We start from the raw sequence: 18,779 nt of genomic DNA, 5'->3' as shown, positions 1-18,779 counted from the left end.
GGTTACTGGGACAGGCAACCACAGCCTCTCACATGGTACTGCTGCAACAAGCACAGATGTAACAAAAGTGCAATCCTATCTGTACTTTAAGGTTGCATGTAGAAATTACCTTATGGCACGGTCAAATGCAGAAATACAGCTTGTTAATTATTAATCAACAAATAATTTACTGAGAACAGATTAAAGTCACTTAATGTCTTCCCAAGCACTAATGCCTTCCACAAAATACACTGACTTCCTATGAAGGGGGCCTGGTCCTCACACCTTTTTTAAAGTGAATGAAAATGTAATATTCACAATTTTTCTTTAAGTATGGAAAATAAATGTAAGAGTAAAGAGCAAAATGCTGTTTAAGAGCATTAGCAAGAATGTTCCTGAATAAAGTTAAATATTTTTTAAAACATGAAATTTAGAAACCCAGGTTCTAGATTCAGAACAAGCCCCTCAAGAGACAGGGGAAACAGATTTAAGTGCACATGTTACATTAGGTCTCTTTTGAGTGTGTTCTTGTTGTACAATATACCATAAGCTCTGAAATTCAGAAATAAATTTTACTCTTATGTTATCTGGTCAACTATTTTTTGTCCATACTAAGTTAAAATCCACAATAATATAAATAAAGTATTTTAGCCATTTAAAACAAATTAATGGCCAATGAATACTTTTCAAAAAGGAAATAATCATTTTGACAAAATAAACATCAGATATGTTTGGGTTTCAGTTAAAATTTTTTTAATATAAATAATTCGGTCAAATTTGCAGAGAAATTTAATTTTAAATTTATTCAGAGATTAAAAAAATAATTTTTGCCTTTTTTATACCACCAAAAAGAACAGTCCAAAAAAAAATCCATTCTTTCTTACCTGACAAAAGCTACTGCTGAATTAATTAATTCAGCTCTTTGTTATGAATTCAGGTTCTTACAACTGGCAGCCAGTTTATACTAATAATATTTCATTCAAAAATAGTATCAGCAAACATCTTTCCTATATGATTGTCTTGACATTTTATTGTGGCAACATTGAAGGAAAGAGGGTGGGAAGAGTGTTGCGGAGGAAGGCAACTACTACCTTCTGACATCATAGCTAAATTTTCAAGATTACCAATTAATGTTTGATACCCGATTTGTAAACATCAATCCAAAAATTAACTGGAAATGGGTTATGACCACCTAAAACACTTTGTTGGTTCCACCCTAAATTAATGTACGGCTGGTACTACATTGGAAAGTGTGTATATCAAAGACAACTTGAAACAAGTGTGCACTCACTTACAGCTTGAAGTCTTTTCACTTCAACAGATGGTCACTGTCGGGACAGTAACTGCAATGTCCTCTAGCTATATAAAAGCCACGAACAAACAAGAAAATATTTTGTTCTTGACGATTACCAGAAAAAAACAAGTTACTATTTTCTCTCTGAAATTCACTCCAACACGTAAGCCTCATTCTTGTTTTCTTTTTGCCCACTCTTCTTTACACGCCCCCTGCCTCAAACAATAACCAGCAATGACTCTTAAGTCAGCTCTAACCAGCAGGGTACCTTGGACATGTTTTCAACATTATTCTTAACTTCACATTACAAAACAGAGAAATTGGAAATTCCACTGAAATAAAGCTTGGGCCAATAATAGTAACTCCATTTATGTCACTCAGTTAGTTACCTTCACTTGCTTAACTTCCTTAACTTTTAGCAAGAAAACAACTAGCAGAGTGCCTAGAGTGTGCCAGACACTGTTCCAAGCATTGAAGTAAAAATATTAAGGGTCACATTAAAAATATTGTCTCATTTATATACAGTTTGTGTTCTACCAACACTTCTAAACTTTTTTCCTTGTGCTGTGCTTATGTTACTTTCAACTCATACATATAAAATTGCTTCTATTTTTCATAATCCTGGAAATGTGTTTTGTTGAATGTTGATTGAGGCTTCTTTACTCTGCCACAACCCATTCAAATTTCAGTGTAATCTCCCAAATTAAAGAATTTCCTTTTAAATGCTGGCTATATGTTTTTACTCCAGACTGTGGATGAGAATGAACAGTACTGGCCCTGGAGCAATCTCTACACAATACGATGTCTACGTAAGTTATCTGGGCAACTGCGTGCGCTTCGTTTGTAGGTTATCTATACTTTTTCACCTTAACTTCCCCAAATTTAGGAACAAGGACACCTGCTTAACAGACACTTCTTAACTTGTCAGGACAGAAAAGCTGACCTCAAGGTGTGACCAATTAGGACAACTGCCACAGATGCCAAGCCTTAGGGAGTCCTAAGGGGCTCCTGGCGAACAAATATGCTATAGAGAATGACCCTGGAAAGCAATCAGCAGAGGAAGAGACACACCAGCTGTGTTTTGGGGGAAAACAACCCACAATGTTCAATGCATATAATTAACATATGACCAAACAGGGTAAACTTGCTGGAACTGGGGGTGGCAATCTAACTACCATTGCTGAGATCTCCCCTTTCACACACATCCTGCTGGTAGCATTCAAACCCTTTTGTATCTCCTTTTCTTTTCTTTCCCCTTGGAGCCTATTATTTCTTTTCTTTTGTACCAGCTATTAAATGCAAACGCGTGTATGTGCACAGTGCATGCACACACGTGTCCTCATCTCGCTCCATCAGTTGCCCTAAGCTCTGTCTTGCCAATTCACGACCTAGCTAGTTAACACTCACCATAACGGTTGTACAAACTCCTAAACATACTGTGATTAGCAGGTTGGCAGTATCAGATACATAATCATCACACAGGATACTCTCTTTAGAAGACAAAACTAAGAGCACAAAAAGAAATTCATTGGCTGGGCACAGTGGCTCACACCTGTATTCCCAGCACTTTGGGAGGCTGAGGTAGGCAGATCACTTGAGCTCAGGAGTTCACTACCAGCCTGGGCAACATGGAGAAACCCCATCTCTACAAAAAATACAAAAAAAATTAGCTGGGTGATGTGGCGCTTGCCTGTAGTCCCAGCTACTCAGGAGGCTGAGGTGGAAGGGATGCTTGAGCCTGGGAGGTCAAGGCTGCAGTGAGCCGAGATCATTCCTCTGCACTACAGCCTGGGTGCCAGAGTGAGGCCCTATTCAAGAAAAAAAAAATGTATATATATGTGTGTGTGTGTGTATATATATATATACACATACACGTATATATATATATATAAAGAAATTCACTGATTCGTCGCACCACACCAACGATCCCAGGTGCAACCCTCTGAGACTGTCTTCCAGGCGTGGACTACTCTATCCATTAGAAATGGAGACTTCTGAATCTGGGGTGGCTGATGAGTTATAAGTTATTAAAAGCGGAAAGATTAGAAATTCTTTAAATTAGCTGTCCTTGAACCTCATAAACAACGATAAAGACAGACCAAGTTGTGCTCCCTCTTCCTTGGAAAGGCATCTAATTGCACTGCTGGCCAACTATCATCATGTACAGGTCTCCCAAATTAGCCTGCCACCACCTTTCTTTAACCCACATTAACTCCTGCCCAGAAAACAATAATAGCCTCTGAGCTGGTCCTTCTGCTTGTCTGTCTTTCCTCCTCCCATCCTTCTTATGCAGTGTTGCCTGATGCATCACCCTGAATCATATTTCTAATCAATGCTCAGCTCAAACACTAGTTGTGGTTCTTCACTGCCTGCAGAGGAGAGTGGAGGTTCCATGCACTAGCCTTTAAGGAATTCTGCAGCAGGGTCCAAGCCATGACTAAGGTGCATTTCTTACATGTGCCTTCTACTTTGGGCAAGTTCCTCATTGTTTTCCTGATCCCCTCTCTTTGCTTGTATCATTACTTCAGCCTAAACATCCTTTCTTTTTCTAACTCTGCCTGGGAAAATCCTTTCTACCCCTGCAGACTTGCCTTAAAAGGTCATCTCCTTCTAAAGACTCCCCCAATCTCAATCTCTCAGCTAACTGAAGACTGCTTGTGGCGAATGCTCCCTTCTTATTTACCTCTGCATTCTCCAGAATATCTTATACAACATAAGCATGAAATATTTATTACCTTAATGATCTCCAAAAATGCATAATAAAGGTTTTAAGCCAAGAGTTATATAACACTATCAATTTAGTTAAGAAAAGAGAAGGCCCATAAATTATCAAAGCTTTAAGTCAATCTTTTTGTTCTCAGAGGATAGAGGTGCTAGATGACTCTGGACTGAGAGGAAGATGAGGACATTTTCTATCAAAAGGCTTGAGACAGCTCTTAGCTGTCTGCCCACACCTAAGTTCCTCTTTAACATCTCTGACTTAAATACACACACCCCAAGAAAACCTCCATTAGGGGTTAATTTCTCTTTGGCTGTTAGCACTTCAGATGACTTCTAGTCATGGAAAAGTAACGCCTCTTTTCAAGCACAGGGAGGTAGAAGAAAGGCAAAGTGAGATTCCATTTTAGGGATTGCTGGGGCAATGGTCACTCGCCTTCAGCAAGCACAGAAGGAGGTATCACAGAAAGTGGGAAGCTGGTGAAACCCATGCTGAGTGGACAGGAGACAGGAATGACTATATACCATGAAATCCCCAGTCTGGGGGCAGAAAAGGATTTCTGGGCTTCAACTATCACTTAAGCAAGTTTGTGAGCAGAGCAGGCTTACCATTGATAAGGTACGGATGATTGCAGCACTTCCGCAATTCCATCATAGTGTTTAACAGGTTAGGTACGTTAGCTTGTCCACCGCCTTTGGAAAGAAATGTGAAATTCTTCTCAAGGATGGCTCGGTAATATTTCTTCTGAATGTTTGTTAGCTCAACTTCAATAATAGTTTCTTCTTTGGGGGCCAAGTTCTTTTCTACATCCTCTTTGAGACGTCTCAACATCATTGGCTTTAGAATAGCTTGAAGTTTTTGCACCTAAAAAAGGACCTTAAGTAAATACTTGTGTCATGATTTGATGGCAAGTTAAAACATATTCTAACACGAAACATCAGGATTATCTCATTCATTAGCCATCCATTTTCATTTTTCAAAGCCCAGTGAGAGTATGAAGCAGCTCATCTTTCAGCTTTCATAAGACCAGTCCATGAAGGTTGGATGATTCTATGTCAAATGAACTATTTCATCAATCCAGGAGCCCTGAACAGCCAGAAGGCTTGAAAAGTACCCAGCAGAAATCCAACGTATTTATGTAGCTTTCCCTTCTGTTTGCCCTAAGCCATAGGGAAGATAGAGAAGAGGGACAAGACAGTGTCATGGCAATGCTCTGTTTCTATTCTCTTCCTTTCTAGGCAGAGCTAAATGAGAGAAAGTGAGCCAGGAGCAATCTAGTCCCTGCACGAAGGAGCCAGCAGAGACATCTCTCCCTGGTTCTCTTTTTTATTGATTGGCAATAGAACTGAGTACTCCATACGGTTTTTATTTCAGAAAAGAAAAACAAAACAGACCTTACTCTGAACCGAGCTAAGAGGTTTTAGACAGTAAGTCAGGGGAGATGGCACATAAAAACCAAGATTTCACGTCTATCTCCATATTTATTTCAAATACAGCACACAAATTATAACTAATACCCACATAACTCTTACAGCATATAAAATAGCCAAGAACTTTTTCTTTTTTCTTTTTTTTTTTGAGACCAAGTCTCACTCTGTCGCCCAGGCTGGAGTGCAGTGGCGCAATCTTGGCTCACTGCAACCTCTGCCTCCCGGGTTCAAGCTACTCTCCTGCCTCAGTCTCCACAGTAGCTGGGACTATAGGTGCCCACCACCAGGTCCGGCTAATTTTTGTATTATTTTTTTTAGTAGAGACGGGGTTTCACCATATTGGTCAGGCTGGTCTCAAACTCTTGATGTCATGATCCGCCTGCCTCAGCCTCCCAAAATGCTGCATGAGCCACCGCACCTGGCCCAAGCACTTTTCATACACAATACTTCATTTATTTCTCACAGAAATACTGTGCAGTGGTTATGCCCTAAGTTTCTAAAGTGAAAATATGTAGGCTTGAAGAAGTAAGCAGTGTGGCTGAGTACAGATGCTCCACAAAGAACAGAGACTCAAAACTGCAGTAGGCAAACAGCTCTATCAATGTCAGTGGCATCTGACATCATCCCCAAAATTACACATACATAGCAAAACTACCAACCTGCACAGCACAACTATCTCTGAAAATTATATCAACAGGTATGTAACCTCTCTATAAATCTCAACAGCCCTTCACAAGAGCAAACAAACAAACGAAGGAAACCTTTACGATGATGACCTAGAAAGTCCAAGGAAAGGGTATCTAAGGTTCTGTGTACTAGGTGGGAAAAACTGTAATATAATCACACTTTAAAATAACTTAATACTTTGCTGTTTCATGGGCTAATCTTCAATTTTATAAGTGAAATACAAAGTGGAGGTGATAAATACCTGCTCTTCTGTTTTTAGATCACCAAACTCTTGCATAAATGTGGTTTCTGAAGGGAAGCGACTTGGTTCCAAGAAATGAAGCAAGCTGAAGAGTTCTTCCACAGTGTTCTGGAGTGGGGTTCCCGTCAGCAGCACTTTGTGTTCCTGAGGTAACGCAAGGAAAGCCACTAACCAAATTGTAACAAAAACACTTTCTTAAAACCAGAGCCTCTCACTAGATATCCACTGTTCTACTCCTACTCATCTATCCTATGGAAAGTATAGGAATCAGGCATGAAAACAGAGATATTAGAACACAATTTCTGTGTCAGGTAAACAGATCTGGGGACAGTCCTCTCCAGAACTCTACAGGATCCTTAAATGTGTCTTGCCATTTTGTTTCTTCCTGGAGTTATAGGTCAGTATTTTAGTGCCACGGCTTTTTAAGTCCCCCAAGTCTCAATGCTTTTATCCCCACCAGTTAAGTTTTTTTCCTAGAATCCCTAGACTCAGATGAAACATGCATGCTTCTTTCTGCTCTCTAGATCAACAGTGCTCTCATCTCTCCATCTGCTTCCTGCATGACTCACTTCATAGAGACAAAAGAAGTTCCACATGCAACAGCATATGAAAAACTATTTTGTTCTGCAAAAATTTCCAACTAGCAAAGAGGTCAACTTGGTTGTAAATACCACAATCACTTTTTTTTTTTTTTTTAAATCAGATGCTATTTATAAATTTGTCTCTTTGAACCAAGTTAGGTATTTCTTTAATTAATTCTTCCTGTTTACGAACTCTTTCCCCAGCTTTCCTCATGCAGTTGTACCCTGTCCTCCTATTTCTATATATGCAATACAGAGGAGCTGTTTTACAATGGCCAGTCTTAACAATAGTGAGATATTAATCTTAAGAACCCTATTATTTTCTGCTTTCTCTGGCCATTTGGTACACAGCACAGCTAACAAAACTATTTCAGAAAGTAATTATACCTCCCAGTAGTTGAGAAAGCAATATTCTGACTTAACTCAGAACCTGACAAGTCTTGGTTGCCAAGCAGAGTATACGCTCAGTAGATACTAGATGAATGACGTAAGAACATGCTAATTTTCTTAATATCTACCATGTCATATCTGTCAATGAAGCTCTTTGAAGTGAGGTAAAGGAGTTCAATATGCTTGTATTCCTCCTTCTCTTCCCTTTGAATAAAGTCTCTGAGGAAGTTTCGTGGACCACCATCATCTTCAGACTCAATAAATTCATAAACAGTAAGGATCAATCAATCAAGTTTTTTGTAATGTACCACCACACTTGTGGATAGCCTGGGCCACAATCACTGACATACCCAAGTCCTGGATTACTGTATGCAAGAACTCTTTTTTAAGTCCCATCACATATTCAGGAAAGAGTTACTGCAGTAGATGAGCTGTATTGATTATCGTGTCTCCCAGTTTTTTCATATCCTTTATTACTACATTAAATTAAATCTTGACTGCCTAACCAAATATTTTAAAAGTCAAAGCCTTTTTAACTTATTAATTTCAAAATAAACTTATTTGAAAAAAGGAAAGCACTCCTTTCTTAGGCAGCTTCCCTTCAATTATAGTTACACCAAACGATTATACACAAAATCCTTTCACACAGTTACCTACAAATAGTGGAATAAAACGAGGTATCAATTTGAAAGTGGGTAGCAAAAAATACACGATTACTATGCACAATCTCACAAAACATCATGTAAGAAACTCAGGAGATGGAGCTTATCACCTCCACCTATGCCAGCAGATATGCTTTTGCCTTGACAACATTACTATTCTTTTTAGCTCCGATGAAGTGATGTCCATTTAATTTCATTTTAAGCAGACTCTTTGTGTCAGGTTTCCTGACAATGAAAGAGATACTAGAATCAATGAAGAACTACCGTGACCTCCACAGCATCCCCTCCTCATGGATGGGTGACAATGAGATGGCTGCTTTCCCAGAGCTCCTGTGGAGGACTGTGAAGACAGTGACTGCCCCTCAGCGTATCATCTTTACAAACATTTCCTTGGTGCCTGCAGAGCTGAAGACACTCATTGGTCTTCCTTTCTGGGAATGCACTTGGAGATAATCCCCATCAAGCGCATTTTCATCGGAACTAAGTCTAGCGCAGGTAACAGCAGTTCCCTATGGCCTGTGCCGTAGCTGGATATAGTTACTATCCACTATTTTGACTGTGACTTATTGTAGGAAAGAATAAAAAGTAGAAAGTGGCTAAGTTATCAAGATGCTTATTTTTTAAGTAAGGATTTAAAGACCAGACAACGAGCTGTTCGGAATTGGACAAATACAATTATATTCTGAACAACAATAATGTGTTCCATCTTGAAAACATTTCTTCTCAAATAAAAACTCCCGAACATTAGAAAAATAAGTATTTTGTTCATGCGCTAATCAGAGCTTCCCAGTTGGTGAGCCAAGGATGAGTACAGGTTATAAGTCCTTGGGGAAGGTCAGGACACCCAGGACTGGTGGTGTCCCGTGGCAGTGGGCAGCCTTCTCTTTTTACCCAAGTGTGGCATTCAGCTACTACCATTTTCTATATGTGCCATCATGTGAAAAAGCTTAAGAACACTGCAATATGTAATAGGAAAATTATTTGGATAACAGATTCTAATCCATTAATCAAATGTTAGTATAAATAATAGAAAACTCTTTGAAATAGCCCAAAGATTGTGGGAGGCTGTGGGAGGGATAGCATTAGGAGAAATACCTAATGTAAATGACAAGTTGATGGGTGCAGCAAACCAACATGGCACATGTACACCTATGTAACAAACAGGCACATTCTGCACATGCACCCTAGAACTTAAATTAAAAAAAAATACCCCAGTGACAATCAGATTGTTTGATGTTGACAGAGTTAAATTAATGTGTACTCACCAATGAAAGAATGTTTTACAGTAAGAATCTACTATCTGGGAACACATGAACTAATAATAGAACATAACTCAGATAAGCTCAGTCAGATGACTGTTTAAGCCTTCAGGAAATGGTGACATAACTGTCTCTTAGTAGAAAACTATGACGGTGGATCCCTACTGAGAAGATATATTTAGATTGTATCATAAGCATTAGTGTTTACCTGCAAATACAAGTTTACTTCATTTTAATGCTTAAGTATCACCTGGAGTGAACAAATACAAACACAGAGTTTCTCTTTTCCATATGCTTACCAAGGTCCCTGAGACTATTCACTGTTTCTAAGCACTCTCACTTGTTTTGTGGATTGGCCACCAAGTAACAGTCAACTGGTTTGAGACAGATCTTAGGATAGCTTTAATAATAATTCATTAGGAAGAAAAACGGGAAATCCCATCCTAAATAGGATAATTCAGTCAGACTTTTTCCTTTAAGCAAAACTAGATTTTGTTTGTTTTAAACTAAAAGCAAAGCTGGCAAATCTCATCTCTTTAAGAATAAAATAAGCTGCTTCAGAGAATCAGCTGCAACAAAAAGCTTTTAGGTGTTTTTTGGTAATACCAGTCTTCAGCTAAAAATACATGGCCATGAATACATAGAACACTCCTTCTCATCTCAAACTCTCAGTTAACAAAAGATCAAATTAGCCTACAGAAATTAGCATTAAAAATATTTTATAAACCTTTTTGTACTCCCATGAAACTCATCAAATCATCCAAGGCATGCTAAACGACAGTAGCTTTGCTTTCAAAATGTACATTAAAAATAAAATATAAGTGATCATAACCACGATATAAACTATGGAGTGAAAAGAAGCCTGAGGATGACAGGTCATGTTGAAGTTCCCACTAGGAAATCATACACACGGCAATATCAGAAAATAAATCAAATCCTTCTAGTCCTATGATATGTTATTCCATGATGCTCCTACTGAAAAAAAATCTAGAAAATCTAATCAGGAAGACCTGATCATCTCTTGGGAAGCTGGAAAAGTATGGGACAAGTGTGGTGTGAAACTCCAGATCAAATCTGAGGCATTGTAATGCCCCAAACTTCTAAGCATCTGTGCGAACTAAACCAACCCCAGATATCCTACTCAACTCATTGAGAACTTGTATCTACAAGTCCTGCTGGCCACAGTATGACAAAACCTATGAGCCATGGAAAATAACTGGACTATCATCACTGAAGTAAAGCTTGGCCCAACACTTAATGAAATGGCAGTACAAGTTAAGTATCCCTTATCCAAAATTCTTGGGACCAGAGTGTTTCAGGTTTCAGATATTTTTAGATTTTGGAATATCTGCATTTATACTTACAGGTTGAACATCCCAAATGAGAAAATCCAAAATCTGAAATGCTCCAATGAGCATTTCCTTTGAGCATTATGTGGGTACTTAAAAAGTTTTAGATTCTAGGATTTTTGTATTTGGTATGATCAACCTGTATTTATGAACAAAGGGTAAAACAAATACTTGAAACTCACTTTAGTGAAGATATCAAGATTACACTCTGCTATAAGACAACTGTTTAATAGACACTAGCCAACAATGTAAGAATCCAAAAGGCAACAACTTTTGAATAACTGAAAGTTCCAGAGAATATATCACAATATTTGACAAGCTTTTCAAATACTGTTTACAGGCATCAAATTCAGAGCAGTGGGACTATCAAGTCAGCAGCAATTCTATTCAGGTTCAGTGCAGTCACCAATATGATCACTGACCAAGTCCATCATCTTGAGTCCCTCCAACAGCTTGCAGTTCCTGTTCTTCAGCCTGTGGGCTTCATCAATGACTACACAGCGCCATGGAATATTCCGCAGCTCAGGACAATCAGTCAAAATCATCTCAAATGTAGTGATGATGGCATGAAACTTATAGGACCCCTTTATCACTCGACCCTATAAGAACAACTCTGAATTATTAGTAAGCATTAATGACTACATAAATAACTTTAAGGATGAATAAATAGCATAAACATATGTATTTATCCCTTTGGAGATCTCTTTATTTTAGGTGACATACATCTGTTTTCAAGTTATTTTGGCAGTTTTCAACTATATGGTAAAACAGAATTCTAAAACAAATGACAAAACTGTCAGTAAATTTTGGATCTAATCTCCTAATAGAGCACGTGCATCACTTACCACTAAGTATACCCATTCTAGTCACACATTCACATAGGACAGAATTTATAATAATTTCCCAAATCTAAAGATACAGACTTCAATATTTTTTCTCCTTTAGTTATTTAATCGTAGGTCAGATTTTATACTTAGAATACACACACACCTCACTCTCTCTCTCTATAAATATATATATATATATATAGCAAAACATATATATATAGCAAAAGTCCTATTTGCAATTACAGGACTTCCATTTACTACCCATAATATAAAACTATTTTAGCACATATTATTCTTCCTTATCATGTCATTTATAATGCTTCACTGTTGATACACACTAATGGCATAAAGGTAACTAGAGTAAGAAAAAATTAAAGCAATTGCTACTAACAGCCAAAGCATAAATTCCTCCCTTGGGATATATTTCATTCAATGTGTCATATATTTCAAGGACTTTTTACATCTTACTATTTTTCACTTCTAGCAATAGCATAATAAAATATTCTTTCTATTCACATTTAATATTACCATTTTTTGTTTAGTATTCTCTTAGGCTTGCGAAATAAAACTAATTAACATATCAAAGCATTAAACAGATTTCAGTGATCATCCAAGGCAAAAAATTTCATTCCTTCTAATCTAATAATCAGAAAAGCCAAAGCTATAAAAATAAAGAGCTGTTTTCATAGACACAGATAATACAAATGTAAATTGAGTCAGATATCTAAAGCAAATTTCTCAATTTGGCAAAATTTAGACCTTCCCAAGTCACCAAGACTTTGTTTTCTTTTAACACCTTAAAATGCACAGAATAAGCACACAGAATACAACCTGTGACAGTTTACCTGGGGATCTTTGAAGTACATTTCATACAACTGAATGGTCCGACGACTAGCTTGACTCCCATGATACACAACCACGTTCAACTCTGTCCAGGTTCGGAATTCCCTTTCCCAGTTGGGGATTGTGGACAATGGGGCAATTACTAAAAAAGGGCCATGGATTCCTTTCAAATATATCTCATAGAGAAATGTAATGGACTGGATAGTTTTTCCCAAACCCATTTCATCTGCTAAAATGCAGTTTCGCCTTTTGGAAGAAAATAAAGTACAAAAGTTTAATGAGTATGGATATGAGACACTGCTGTCATTTCACAAAATATATACCATTGTACTCACAAATGCATACTCAATGCTTTAGATGTTCTCTTAGATTCAACAAAATATATTTTCAAACAAAATTCTCAAAGAATAAAAATTATTTTACATACTTCTATCAATCTCTGTTTAATATTTGTTAAATAAATGTTACATATATTTTCAATGCTTTTTTAAAAAGTTCTTATTAGAGTTAAAACATTAAGTTCTTCTTTATTATTTTCAACAACTAAAGGAAAGGAACTACAGATATATTTAAAAGTGAAGAAAAACTTGTTTTACATACATGTTGTACCAATTGAAAAGTAGCCAGTTTACTCCCTCCAACTGGTATTCCCTGAGTTTGTTATTGTTTTTATACTCCCTGGAACTCTCCGATTTCTTCCAATCATCAGCAGGAGGTCGCTCCTGTTTCAAATATAGTAAATCCCATTAGTGGTTTCCCAAAGACCACACCACTATGCTATTTTCAAATTAAATTCTCTACCATCAGCCAATCCTTACCACACGCTCTGTTTCCGGCTCCCTGGACATTAGTTTCTCAAACTCCTCGATCTTTGCTTGATCTATGTCCTGCCTCCGCTCCCACGTGCTGTCTTCATAAGGAAGTGAACACCACTTCACCAGATAGTGAGTCACAGGCTGGACCAGATTTAAATAAATCAGAATTGGATTAATTTGACCACATACATATACACACACATATATATGTGTGTATATGTATATATGTGTGTATATATATGTGTATATATACACACACACGTTTATACCTATATATACATATACATGTATATTTACATATACATTAAGGAAGAGCATGCTCTACTTCATTTATCAATAGACATTATCCCGGCATGAGTAAGTCTGAATTTACAGAAATTTTAAAACTATGGCCATAAAACAGCTGTTCCTAGTTAAGAGTCTCAAGTCTAAACTGGAAACAGTATTACTGGGTATTAACAGAACAAATTAGCCTTTTATCAAAATCATTGGTAAGTGATGTTCAAAAGCCAGGAAGTATAAATAAACAGCTAGTAAATAGTAAAGCTGAATTTGAGATTTTTTTTATCTGCACAAATCATTCATCAGGAGTTTGATTCAGACTTACATGGTAAATCATCTTAGCATATTTAAATGTTTACATAATTGGCTGGTTTCTTTAAAAATAAGACACACACTTAAATTTATTAGGATCTCTACCTTTTCCTTAAAAAGAGTGATACTGTTTGTATCCAATCACATTAAAATAACATATTTGAGCTTTAGAAGGGTGGAACACAAAATATTTCAGGTAATGCAGATCAACAGGATTTCCTTTGTCTCTCCTCTAGAAAACACTTGCGTTTGTTGACCTTCATTTCAGGACCAAGGTACACTGACCTGGTCGTAATGTGAAAAATAGTTGCTGTGCAATGTAAATATGCTATGAAACAATTTTTTGAAGTATAACTAAGGAAAACTAGAAAAGTAAAGATCATGTTACAGATATGGTCTTGGAAACATCATAGAGTGTCATGACACAGAGTCTGGAAGAAAATGAGAGTTCTTTGCAGACCCTTCCTAGACAAGCAAGATCCAAACACTGTATATATAAAATTCAATTTACATGGAGAAGTCAGGAAGGACAGAACTCATGGTGGGTGGGCACATCATTATCAAGACAATACTCAGAAGTCACTACACTTGTCTTCATTCTTACTTCCCTATCAAATATCCCTTATAATCTCACAGAGTTTTGCAAAGCAAAATGAGAGTGTTGAGACTGGGATCTTTTAAGAGAAATAAAGTCTGTTAGCCTCTGTGCACCGCATTAAATGAATTCATCAACTTCACTAATGATGCCCAATTCTAAATAACCTTAAACTCCATTCTGCCACAAGAGACACTCAATTATATAAGGATACTTTGTGCTACATGACAGAATTATACCAAAATGTACTGAATTCTTTATCATATTGTGGAATTGTGCAAAACATCAATGTATTTCTTTCATATTGAAAATAAATTTTTTAAAAAGCTCTCAGACTAAACATAAAACATATTTAGCACTATTATTTACTAAGTCATAAAACTAATAATAAATCATTAAATTTCAGTTAAATTTAGGCCAAGTGTGCCATAGTCCAAGGCTCTGATCAAGACCAGGTCTAGGATTCTACTATCTTCTCTATAAACATGTATGGGCTGCCTGAATCACCACTTGGTAATACAAATGATCTCCTGTTACCTCTCCCCGGTCATCTGTGCTACGTGCAAAGTCCATTATCCGGTCAACCTCCACATAATCTGGATTAAAAAGCTCATCCTCAATCTACACCAAAGGGGAAAAAAGAGTTAAAGGTTTATTTATTTCCCAAGATGAAATACTATTCCACTTTTCACCAAGCAATAATATTTTGGGTCATAGCAATACAACACTTAAATTTGGCAAATTCTATTATATTAATTGAAATGCTACAATTTAGCAAAATCATTCCCCATGAGGAAATCAGACTTCTCAGACTTTGTTAACTGGGTCTTTTAATTACCGTGTGAAACCTTTTACTGTGAGAGAATGTTTAAGAATATTTTAAATGAAGTGTGAAATTACAATTCACTAATGAGCAATCCAAAAGGCTTATGGCATGCGATGCATTTAGCATTCCTGAAACTACAGTTTGCAATGAAGAATCAGAGTCATGCAAAGTAAGTGTTACTTGGAATTTCATAACTCCTGGAGTTGTCCGATGCCTTATAGCATCATTTACAAAATGTTATTCAAAAGCCAAATACACTGAAACCAGCTAATTTCATATTTTATCATGATCAGAGTTTACAACGTTTGGTAGTATTTGTCAATCAATATTAGTACCTCATTTAGAATCACCGTCTTATTAATCTAAGTTTTCTAATGATTTACACTGAATATAGTGTGTTTAGGTAAAAGTATTAAGGATAAAGAAATAAAGCCTAAATAATTGGCTTACTTAACCAATATATTAAACAATCTTACAAAAGTAAAGTAATACTGCTGCTTGCAAAGGCACCTCATATAAAAGACTAGAATATGGCTCACAAAAAGTTATAGGCTGGGTGCGGTGGCTCATGCCTGTAATCTCAGCACTTGGGAGGCCAAGGCGGGCAGATCACGAGGTTAGGAGCTCAAGACCAGCCTGGCCAACGTGGTGAAACCCCGTCTCTACTAAAAATACAAAAAATAAGCTGGGTGTGATGGCAGGTGCCTGTAATCCCAGCTACTCGGGAGGCTGAGGCAGGAGAATCGCTTGAACTTGGGAGGTGGAGGTTGCAGTGAGCCGAGATCACACCACTGCACTCCAGCCCGGGTGACAAAGCGACACATTGTCTCAAAAAAAAAAAAAAAAAGAAAAGAAAAGAAAAGAAAAAAAAGTTATAGACTAAGCCATACCCAAAAGAAGTTAGGGTCAGACAAGTTTCAGATGTTAGGAAACAAAAGACACATTTTATTATGTGTACCTCTCGATTAACTTATCAATAATATAACTGCATTAAAATATTTTGCAAAAGGCAAACTAGAAGTCACTTAGACACCATTCATATCCCTTGAATTGCAGGTTGAAAAGATAAGCAGTTCAGTCATCATCTGCTCAAGAGCAACAAACTTTCCCTGGCTACTCGGCCCTCTTAAAACACTAACTTGGGAAGCTTTGAACTGTGAATTATGAAACAGAAAGCAGAAACACAAATATATGTCTCAATTACCTCAGGCTTTTACACAGAGGTGATTAGTAAGGAAAAAAAAATCCATTGAAATGTTCAATTAATATAAAGTATTAGTATATTAATAGACTGGCTTTTCAAAAGCTTCTAGATTTAGGTAAACACACATGTTATCCATGTACAGCAGAAACACTTAAACTTTCTCAAAACCACGTTTTGATAGCAAAAATTCTCTCTAAGAAAACTTGTTCTTAAACACGAGCTTTCATAGTCAATGCTGAATTAAAATCCTTAACTTTTCCTAAACATTTCTACCCTTTAAGTGAGTAATCTGCGGCATCACACATGTGATGAAATTTCCAGTCTAAATGATGTTTTTGAATAGAGATTTTTAGTTGCAGCAGCTTGTAAGGCAGCCTAAGGAGAAACAAAGAAGTAAAAGCAGCTGAAACTGAAAATCTTAAAGCAGAACAGCCATGGAACACTTGAAGCCATGATCATGTATGGGATGAAACAAATGGGGGCATGTGCATTTTCATGTGTAAAAGAGAGGGAGGAAGGGGATTGCCATCCTTCTCTGCTAACTCCCACTCAGGACAGAAACTAAGATTTCTAGCTGCCAAGTTACCAGGTAAATAATGTACATTCAACTTTGGTATGTATAGCTAGGGCTAGGCACAATTTCCTAAAGACTGTGTGACTACAGGAGACAGAATACAAATAAACTTAATAAACAGGACCAGGATTTAGGGATGGGGGGAAAGCTACCATTGTGCTTCTACCTGTCTCCCACCCCCTGGCCCACAGAAAAGGTCAGCAGAACATATGGTATCTCCTTCTAAAAGGAGGCTAATGATTTCAGCTCATCCAATGTCCCAAAAATTCAACTCTGATTTCTTAAGAAGGGCATGAAAAATAGAACCTCATAGCATTGTTTTCAAAATCAAATATTAACATTCTTTCTTCAAAAGAATTTTCCTCCAAGTTCTTTGAAGAATCTTAATATTCTCCAAGATCTATGAATTGGGTCACATTCGAGTAACTCCATTCCACTCAGTCCGAACCACTGCACTGCCAAAAATGCTGCACACTCAGAGTGCCAGGGGTAGTGATGCAGACACGTGTCCAGTAAAAGAACAACCACATGATCTCCCATCGAATGCAGACTTTACCATAGGCCAGTTGGGATCATGGAAATCAGAACCCAGAAGAACACAGACTTGTTACTTGATAGTATAAGGATTTTATGACATAAAAGAACTAAGTGTTCTTCTGTCCCACTTTCCTTCATCTCCAAAAAAGGGTGGCAGTGCGAAGCAGGTTGTTAAACAGATACTATTTTGCATCAAATTGTATGCTTCTTTATATAAAGTCTACATTCTGTCAACTCTTTTATGAAAAGAGGAACAAATAAATCAGCAAGTCTTATCTTTCAATGTTAAGGTTTTTCTTTTATCTACTTGAGGCTGTTAAGTGAAACCAAATTGACGATCAAAAGTCCAGAGACTCTAGTAAGCAGCTTGTGAAAGCACTTTTAAAAAAATGTAATTGACTATACTGCGGAGGCAGAGGGCAGAACTGGCACTTCTAGTAAATGCAGATGTTCTTCCCTGACGTACTATTGCTGCATTCCCATACTGATACCTGGGATAAAGGGACACAGGCAAAGATATTATTACCAGTTTCTATGCTACAACACAGCATTTGCAAAAATGAGTTTAGTGAACTCTCTGTGATTAGGCATTGACTTGAACAAAATAAATTTGCCACATACTTTCCCCAACACAAGTTAAGCTTTTGTATCTTAGAACTTGTACTTAACATTTACTGTAGAGTTCTTAACCTGCTAAATCTCAATAGAACTTCTGTCCACTTACTTAATTTCATCGTCTACTAACTGTACTTTCATTACAAGATTTTTATCACACCATCACCACTATTTCCACATAATATCATAAGGACCCATATCTTCTAGCCTAAGCAACAGGAAGAATGAGAAATTTCCTGTTTACAAATTTGTTAGCAAGAACCAGTTACCAATACGCAAGTAACAGCACCAAATAAGACTAACTAGTTTTACTTAATTCACGGAACCAAAATTTTAAATTTAGAACATTTTAATAAAGTAAATACTTCAGAAAAGTAAGCAGGTATTTTATACCTCTGAAAGGAACTTGTTCTGGCCCTGCTTTGCCTTAAATCGTTTAATTTTTTGCTGAATTCTCTTATCTTTTTCCAGGTCTTCTACGGATGCCCACTGACAATGAAGATAAGAGCTGAAAGAACAAAATAATATCCTTGAAATATGTAGAATATAATTAATCCGTTATTATGTCTTATTCAAAAAAGTCAACTAAACAGATAATTAAAATAACCTGCTTAATTACTCATTAAGGCTGCTGAGCAACATTTAATATATCCACTAATGTTTAGAATAAGAAGAGAAACTCAGTATTAGTGCCTAAAATTTGCCTTCTGTCCTAAGCCTCCAGCTCTCTTACCAGCTACCAACAGAGAGAGACAGAG

General features: G+C 37.0%; 1 protein-coding gene across 6 annotated transcripts in view; it reads right to left on the bottom strand.

Annotated features, from left to right (window-relative positions):
- The window catches only part of CHD7 (chromodomain helicase DNA binding protein 7), a 190,300-nt gene that overhangs the window by 32,500 nt on the left and 139,021 nt on the right, over positions 1–18,779 (bottom strand). For all 6 annotated transcript variants that reach the window (XM_030937645.1, XM_030937648.1, XM_030937646.1 and 3 more), the window contains 8 exons: positions 18,415–18,529; positions 14,803–14,886; positions 13,080–13,217; positions 12,862–12,983; positions 12,264–12,507; positions 11,014–11,190; positions 6,351–6,494; positions 4,601–4,856 (listed from right to left, as the gene is read on the bottom strand). In XM_030937645.1, coding sequence (XP_030793505.1) covers positions 4,601–4,856; positions 6,351–6,494; positions 11,014–11,190; positions 12,264–12,507; positions 12,862–12,983; positions 13,080–13,217; positions 14,803–14,886; positions 18,415–18,529 — 1,280 coding nt within the window. The remainder of the gene's footprint in view (positions 1–4,600; positions 4,857–6,350; positions 6,495–11,013; positions 11,191–12,263; positions 12,508–12,861; positions 12,984–13,079; positions 13,218–14,802; positions 14,887–18,414; positions 18,530–18,779) is intronic.

This window comes from Rhinopithecus roxellana, chromosome 9 (genome assembly GCF_007565055.1).
Source record: "Rhinopithecus roxellana isolate Shanxi Qingling chromosome 9, ASM756505v1, whole genome shotgun sequence".
Classification (NCBI taxonomy): domain Eukaryota; kingdom Metazoa; phylum Chordata; class Mammalia; order Primates; family Cercopithecidae; genus Rhinopithecus; species Rhinopithecus roxellana.
Note: the sequence above shows the minus strand (reverse complement) of the source record. Positions and strands in the feature narration are given on the sequence as shown.